General features: G+C 43.6%; 1 protein-coding gene across 1 annotated transcript in view; it reads right to left on the reverse strand.

Moving 5' to 3' along the window:
* Positions 1-4,214: 4,214 nt before the first annotated feature.
* flt1 (fms related receptor tyrosine kinase 1) overlaps positions 4,215-9,128 on the reverse strand; it is a 41,053-nt gene continuing 36,139 nt past the window's right edge. The window contains exon 11 of the mRNA XM_046292797.1: positions 4,215-5,940. Coding sequence (XP_046148753.1) covers positions 5,919-5,940 — 22 coding nt within the window. The 3' untranslated portion in view covers positions 4,215-5,918. The remainder of the gene's footprint in view (positions 5,941-9,128) is intronic.

Here is a 9,128-nt window from a genome sequence, read left to right on the forward strand (position 1 = left end):
TGTTGCGTGGGTGCTTTTCTGCAGGAGGGACTGGTGCACTTCACAAAATAGATGGCATCATGAGGAAGGAAAATTATGTGGATATATTGAAGCAACATCTCAAGACATCAGTTAGGAAGTTAAAGCTTGGTCGCAAATGGGTCTTCCCAATGAACAATGAACCTAAGCATATTTCCAAAGTTGCTACAAAATGTCTTAAGGTCAATAAAGTCAAGGTATTGGAGTGGCCATTACAAAGCCCTGACCTCAATCATATAGAACATTTCTGGGCAGAACTGAAAAAGCATGTGCGAGCAAGGTGGCCTACAAACCTGACTCAGTTACAACTCTGTCAAGAGGACTAGGCCCAAATTCATCCAACTTATTGTGGGAAGCTTGTGGAAGGTAACCCAAAATGTTTGACCCAAGTTAAACAATTTAAAGGCAATGCTACCAAATACTAATTGAGTGTATGTACACTTCTGACCACTGGGAATGTGATTATATAAATAACTATCTCTGCTATTTCTCTGACATTTCACATTCATAAAATAAAGTGGTGATCCTAACTGACCTAAGACAGGACATTTTTACTTTTGACTTAAATGGATTAAATGTCAGGAATTGTGAGAATCTGAGTTTAAATGCATTTGGCTAAGGTGTATGTGAACTTCTGACTTCAACTGTATATGATAACAGTGGCAAGAAAAAGTATGTGAACCCTTTTGGAAATACCTGGATTTCTGCATAAATTGGTCATACAATTTAGTCTGGTCTTCATCTAAGTCACAACAATAGGCAAACCGTCTACTTAAGCTAATAACCTTGGGATGAGGTTTTGAGGTTGGTGTGCTGTGCCTGTTTTTCTCCATACATTGTGTTGTGTGTTTCTTCCAAACAACTCAACTGTAGTTTCATCTGTCCACAGAATAGTTTGTCAGAAGCGCTGTAAAACATCCAGGCGCGCTTTGGCAACTTCAGACTTGCAGCAATGTTTTTTTTGGACAGCAATGGCTTCTTCCGTGGTGTCCTCCCATGAACACCATTCTTGTTTAGTGTTTTACGTATTGTAGACTCGTCAACAGAGATGTTAGCATGTTCCAGAGATTTCTGTAAGTCTTTAGCTGACACACTAGCTGACACACTAGGACAATAATTTGTGTGTTATTAGTTTAAGCACACTTGTTTGTCTATTGTTTTGACTTAGATGAAGATCAGATCAAATTTGATGACCAATTTATGCAGAAATCCAGGTAATTCACAAGGGTTCACATACTTTTTCTTGCCACTGTCTCTCTCTTTGTGTGTGTGTGTGTGTGTGTGTGTGTGTGTGTGTGTGTGTGTGTGTGTGTGTGTGTGTGTGTGTGTGTGTGTGTGTGTGTGTGTGTGTGTGTGTGTGTGTGTGTGTGTGTGTGTGTGTGTGTGTGTGCGTGCGTGCGTGTGTGTGCGTGCGTGTGTGTGTGTGTGTGTGCGTGCGTGCGTGTGTGTGTGTGTGCGTGTGTGTGTGTGTGTGTGTGCGTGTGTGTGTGTGTGTGTGTAATCCATCATGGCTGTGTAAGTGTGATGCGTGTTTCTCTGGGGTATGTGTTAGTAATCCATCACAGTCCCTCCCTCTGTGTCTCAGCCTGTCCACTCCACCGGTGGTGCGCTCACCTTATTCTTCCCCTGGAGCACTTCCTGTCTGTGTGTAGGATGTGGTTCTGTGTGGACGTGCTGGGGGCCCTCTCTCTCACCAGGCTCCATAGTGAGGAGGAGTAAGAGAGGGACAGGGCAGGTGTGTTGACACAGTGAAGTCACGGCTAGCCAGAGGGCAGGTGTGTGTGTGAGAGTGTGTTTGTTCCACAGCTGTGCGCTGCAGGAGGAAGACCGGAACTCATCATCACTATTGTAATCGCTATCTTCATCTTTATCTTGGCCATCATCGTCATCATCATCCCTATTATTGTCTCCTAACCATCATCATCCTTATTATGACATCAGCAGTACTACCATCATCATCATCATCCCTTGTTCACTGCTCAACTGCTTCCCGATGGAGTCTTGTCAATGGTGTCAGTGTCTGTAGCAGCATCTCTGCCCACATTGTTCATTTCTGTACTGTAGGATGTAGAGGTGCTATTGTCAACTAACATCCCTCCATTCTTAAATCATCCCACCATTCATGAATTGTCCATTCTATTCTTAAACATTCCAAGGGGATTAACCACTGGGGTTTCCCCGGGTAATGAAAACCTCCTGGCTACACTGTTACCTTTATATAATATCTCTCTGGCTGCTTTTGAATGATATTGCGCGCCTTTAAGTAGATAATTTGAGATTTTTCAACTCTGATTTTTATATTCCTACACCAATATTTCAACACCTTTCATAATCTCAAATCCCCCCCCCCCTCCCCTCCCCTCCCACCCCCCTCCCCTCCCATCCCCTCCCCTCCCCTCCCTCTCTCTCTGTGTCTCTCTCTCTCTCTGTGTCTCTCTCTCTCTCTCTCTCTGTCTCTCTCTCTGTCTCTCTCTCTCTCTCTCTCTCTCTCTCTCTCTCTCTGTCTCTCTCTCTCTCTCTGTCTCTCTCTCTCTCTCTCTGTCTCTCTCTCTCTCTCTCTCTCTCTCTCTCTCTCTCTCTCTCTGTCTCTCTGTCTCTCTCTCTCTCTCTCTCTCTCTCTCTCTCTCTCTCTCTCTCTCTCTCTCTCTCTGTTCTCAGACTATCCCGTACCCCTCCCTGGTTGGCTCCTCTCATCTCTCCCATCCTCCTCTCAGCCCTCTCTCTTTCTGATTGCTCTTCCTCTTGGCAGAGATAGCGAGTGCCCGTGTCCTGTAGGGGTGACCCACCCTGTGCATGACACCAAGGGCCCTGACACACACTCACATACACATACACCCATCAGCCAGCCGACTCTCCCACGCCTCCCAGGAAACACATGCACATACGTGCACACACGCTTGCACGTACACACACACACAAACACACAGAGGTTCTACATATGTGGACACAGACAAGTTTAGTTAGATGACATAACACACACATATACACATACACACTCATACATAGACACATTCACACAGTGTGCCTTCCCAGGGTGAGATGACTGACTGTTGGCCTGTCTATGATGTTGTCTCAGTATTTAATTTAGAGAACCTGCTAAATGAGTTACTACCTAAAAACCATGACACGTCCAAAAGAATGAAGCAACACACAATTTAAAGCAACATTTAATGTAAAAAACATACATTTAATATAATATTTAAAACAATACATATGAAAAGTTTTCATACAAATTTGGCCATTATTGGCAATTATCATAAGTAAGTTAGTCATATAAAATTATTAAATATTAGATTCATATATTACTCATAGAAAATCTGTATACATGGAATGAATCACAAAGGGAGAGACCCGTAGAATGAATAAACTCAGTGTGGAAGTCTCGCTTGCTCTCATCATCATCATCATCATCATCATGATCATCATACACACACACACACACACACACACACACACACACACACACACACACACACACACACACACACACACACACACACACACACACACACACACACACACACACACACACACACACACACACACACATTACATTCTTAGAAAAAAATGTAACCTAAAAGGGTTCTTTGGCTGTTCCAATAGGAGAACCCTTTGAAGAACCCCTTTGGTTTCAGGTAGAACCCTTTTGGGTTCCATGTAGAACCCTTTCCACAGAGGGTTTTACATTAAACCCAGAAGTCTTCGACATGGAACCAAAAAGAGTTTTGGAAGCCAACATGCACGACTATGACACTCAAACAAACCATAAAAACAGCTTCCTGTGCATATGAAGAGTTTATTTCCAAAACACTATATCCACCAATTATTCACATTTGTGTTTTTTAATCAGAAATGATTGCTTATGGGTACCTTCATGTGTGTGTAAAATATAACTGTTTTCAGATTTTTTTTATTCATAGATTTTAGATGTGAATTGTAACGTTTTGTTTTTGCAAACCGCTATATAGCAATTGTTACACTGGAATGTTTGTATCCTGCATATTTGACTGTGATATGTGGTTGTCTCACCTAGCTATCTTAAGATGAATGCACTAACTCTAAGGCGCTCTGGATAAGAGCATCTGCTAAATGACTCAAATGTTAAATGTTTTACATACAGATCTCATATTACTGTGTTGAATTATATTTATAAAACATTTTAAATAATTAAAAAAAATATTGATGTCACAAATGTATAATTTGAACGGTTCTTTATTCAAAATGTAGTTATTTGTTACATTTGAATGTGTAAAACCTAGCAGGACTACTTGTTTCTCTGAGAGTGAGGCGGATAATTAGCATTTTGCAAAAATGAAATGTAAACAATTTTTCTCTGAAATGAATCCATCAAGTGAGAGATTTTAAACAAATACATGTCTTTCATTGAACAACCCCATGTCATGATTAGATAGTGAAAAAATACACCAATCTCTTTCATAACTTTAAACAATAAAAGCTAATTTTCCAACATTTCTGAAAATTGATATTTAGCATTTTGGAAATAAATTCTTCATATATCACACGCAAAGACAAACTATTTTCCACACAATAAATTGCAGAATAATACATAAATTCACTCTTGATGACAGATGGTTGATATACAGTGAAACGCCTTACAAATGACATAACATGACATAAGATGACATATGACTGTCATTGACTCTGGGTCCTGGGTAACTCCTACATGGTAGGTGTTTGATGAGCAGTCCCAGAGTATCTTCCAGTAACTGTAGGGCATCCCAGAACATTTCTCTCTCTCTCTCTCTCTCTCTCTCCCTCTCTCTCTCGCTCACTCTCTCTCTCTCACTCTCTCTCTCTCACCCTCTCTCTCTCCCTCTCTCTCTCCCGCTCGCCCATCTGAGATGTAGCAACTTACTTATAAGGTATATGATTTACAGTCAGAACTCACAGCTTTTGTGGATGTCATAACTACAACAGGATGGCAGGGCTCAGGGCTCGGGGCTGGGGACAGGCTCATGTACCCATTATAGTACCACTCTAGGAACACAAGAAGCAAAAGCAGCTCCAGAAAAACGTGGCTTAGTGGATGGATGGAAGGGCACTTCTTTCTGGCTCAAAATGTCCGAGAAAAGTAACAATGTAAAAAAAAGAAGAAGCCAGAAAAGGGGTGTAAAAATGCAACCTGGGTAACGGGAAATAAATAAATAGAATAATAACCATTAAAAGCAGATCAGATCATTGTCCTCAGTGTGGTGTGACCTCTCACTCCTCTTCTTCCTCATCCTCCTCTTCAACAGTGTACCAGGTCACTGTCCTGCCCCCCCCCCCCTGCCCTCCAACCCCAAGATCCCAGAGAGCACCAATGTGGGGTCGCTAGGTGGCTGTAATGTCTGAAGGCGCCGGCTGCCATGGGGACAGCCTTGCTGAGTGTGGTGGAGTGTGAAGTGAAACGAAGGTTTGGGGATGAGGGGCAGAGCTGGCGAGGGGGGGAAGGCCAGGGGAAGGGGGAATGAGGAGGGGAGGGGGGGTCTCAAGAATAGATCAAGCCCTTGAGGAAGCAGGACTCTGCCACGTTTGAAGACGGAGGGACAATCACGCTGCTGGGAAGCGTCTCGCGTCGGGGAGGAAGCCAAACAAGGAGAGGAAAAGCGCTCTGATTTTCGCACAGGAAACCCGGCGAGCCTCCTGCCTGGGCCAGATAAGAGCGCTGCGGTTCCCAGGGCCCAGGACAAGACCAAGGATCCACGACTGGACCCAGGGACACATCCAGCACCAAGGACCCAGACCTAGGACATAAGGGTGGATCCAGGCCCCAGACCCAGGTCCAAGGATCCAGGGCCAGACACAGGCTCTAGACCCACACCCTACCCTGAGGACCCAGGTCCCTATCAGCCTGGCCCAGCCTGGCCCACTGTCGCTGGGCCTCCTCCGGCGCGGCATCAGGCCCGTGTTCCGCCAGAGCTACAAAGAACAAGGGCCTGGTCAGGGCGAATCAGAATCTATTCACATTCTGAATCATTACTCTAGAACTCTAGAACAAGAACAGAATGCTGGAGCTCTCACTGCTTTACAGTAAACAAACAACAAGGAAATCACATTAAAATAAATCTCATTACACAAGTCTGAACCCCAAATCTCTTTCACCTGTCTGAATACCTCATTTGTAATGAAAGCAACTTAAATGGATCACTCTTTGCAGGTAGTGAGAGTGGCCAACGGGGAGTATCAGTATGCATGCAAGACTCAACATAGGCTATAATTGATGACTTGTCACAGCTCCTCTGTGCACAGAAGGCATCTTCTTGTTAGGCTGTGAAAGCCTCGTTAGACCTTTCTGGACTGTGAGGTGTCACACATTCTCCTGGCTGGCTTGCCAATTCATAATCATTGAAAATGTCATTTCTACCAGAGTTTTACCAGGTAAAGCCATCCATGTTGAGGTAGGAGCACGAGTCACTGCTCATTGGTTCAGTGAAGTTATGTGATGTTGCTATGGCAATTTACTGTGGAGATGTGACGATAAAGACTTTCCACAAGCATTGGAAGTAGGCAGTGTGTGTGTGTGTGCGTGTGTGTGTGTGTGTGTGCTGGTGTGAAATGTCAAGTACACAGTGATGTCACAGTGTGTCTCAGTAGGGGAATATAACATGGGCGGTAGCCATGATGTTCAGGTAACGGTTAACCTCTTTGACCTAAACACAACCAACACAATAGTGTCTGACCTCCAAGACCAACCCAAGTCATGTTTTTGCCAAGTGTGTGTGTGTGTGTTTCTGTGTGCTTGCGTGCGTGTGTGTGTGTTTGTGTGTGTGTGTGTGTGTTTCTGTGTGCGTGTGTGTGTGTTTGTGTGTGTGTGTTTCTGTGTGCGTGCGTGTGTGGGTTTGTGTGTGTGTGTGTGTGTGTGTGTGTGTGTGTGTGTGTGTGTGTGTGTGTGTGTGTGTGTGTGTGTGTGTGTGTGTGTGTGTGTGTGTGTGTGTGTGTGTGTGTGTGTGTGTGTGTGTGTGTGTGTGTGTGTGTGTGTGTGTGTGTGTGTGTTTGTGTGTGTGTGTGTGTGTGTCAATGACAGTTGATTGCTGGGCAGGGCCACTTCTCATGAGAACTTAAAAATGTGTGTATGGTAAGATCAGTTTGTGTTGGAATATCATTGCTGATTGTTGGGCAGGGCCGTTTCTTACAAGACCTTTCAAAGAATGTGTGTGTCAGTGTATGAGTGTGTGTTTTGTGAGAGTGGTTTGAAAGTGTGTGTGTCATATTAGAAAAGGCATCAAAGAATCCAGTGCGCAATCACAATAATAAACATCTCACCCTGCGTTCAGAACAGGAAGTTCATTAAATCATAGCGTTTGATTTAGAAAACAACCAGAACAGAACAGGCCTCTATTTAAGTGACTGAGAACACAGAACAGGCCTCTATTTAAGTGAATGAGAACACAGAACAGGCCTCTATCGAAGTGACTGAGAACACAGAACAGGCCTTTATTTAAGTGAATGAGAACACAGAACAGGCCTCTATTTAAGTGACTGAGAACACAGAACAGGCCTCTATTTAAGTGACTGAGAACACAGAACATGCCTCTATTTAAGTGACTGAGAACACAGAACAGGCCTCTATTTAAGTGTCTGAGAACACAGAACAGGCCTCTATTTAAGTGAATGAGAACACAGAACATGCCTCTATTTAAGTGACTGAGAACACAGAACAGGCCTCTAAGTGAATGAGAACACAGAACAGGCCTCTATTTAAGTGACTGAGAACACAGAACAGGCCTCTATCGAAGTGACTGAGAACACAGAACAGGCCTCTATTTAAGTGAATGAGAACACAGAACAGGCCTCTATTTAAGTGAATGAGAACACAGAACAGGCCTCTATTTAAGTGACTGAGAACACAGAACAGGCCTCTATCGAAGTGACTGAGAACACAGAACAGGCCTCTATCGAAGTGACTGAGAACACAGAACAGGCCTCTATCGAAGTGACTGAGAACACAGAACACGCCTCTATTTAAGTGACTGGGAACACAGAACAGGCCTCTATCGAAGTGTCTGAGAACACAGAACAGGCCTCGATTGAAGTGGGGTTTCACTACTCTGCTCTTGAAGTCTGAGCTACACTGTACTGTGTCTGTGAATGTACCAGGTACACACACGGATGGACAGACGTATACACACAGACATGGACAAGGTAACATATAGGCAGTGACAGAAACATATGGCAATAGACTCAGACAAAGACATGATGAAACACACAGACACACAGACACACACACATTCACACACTCACAGACATGAAAGGCTTCAAAAGGCATCTGTTCTGGTTGCAAAGAGGAAACCCTGTCTGAACACATGCTGAAATAGACCAAACATGTCTCCCTTCACAAACAAACTCACAGACATTCTCCATTCACACCCTAAAACAGGCCCTCATATTATAGACACAGACATTCTCCATTCACACCCTAAAAGAGGCCCTCATATTATAGACACAGACATTCTCCATTCACACCCTAAAACAGGCCCTCATATTATAGACACAGACATTCTCCATTCACACCCTAAAACAGTCCCTCATATTATAGACACAGACATTCTCCATTCACACCCTAAAACAGGCCCTCATATTATAGACACAGACATTCTCCATTCACACCCTAAAACAGGCCCTCATATTATAGACACAGAGATTCTCCATTCACACCCTAAAACAGGCCCTCATATTATAGACACAGACATTCTCCATTCACACTCTAAAACAGTCCCTCATATTATAGACACAGACATTCTCCATTCACACCCTAAAACAGGCCCTCATATTATAGACACAGACATTCTCCATTCACACCCTAAAACAGGCCCTCATATTATAGACACAGACATTCTCCATTCACACCCTAAAACAGGCCCTCATATTATAGACACAGACATTCTCCATTCACACCCTAAAACAGGCCCTCATATTATAGACACAGACATTCTCCATTCACACCCTAAAACAGGCCCTCATATTATAGACACAGACATTCTCCATTCACACCCTAAAACAGGCCCTCATATTATAGACACAGACACCTTTCTGTCCCAGTTCTAAGTTAGGAACAATATGACTAAAATACATGACGTACGTAATGTAAAGGAGAACTTCCACACCTT

Source organism: Oncorhynchus gorbuscha, linkage group LG12 (genome assembly GCF_021184085.1).
Source record: "Oncorhynchus gorbuscha isolate QuinsamMale2020 ecotype Even-year linkage group LG12, OgorEven_v1.0, whole genome shotgun sequence".
Taxonomy (NCBI): Eukaryota; Metazoa; Chordata; class Actinopteri; order Salmoniformes; family Salmonidae; genus Oncorhynchus; species Oncorhynchus gorbuscha.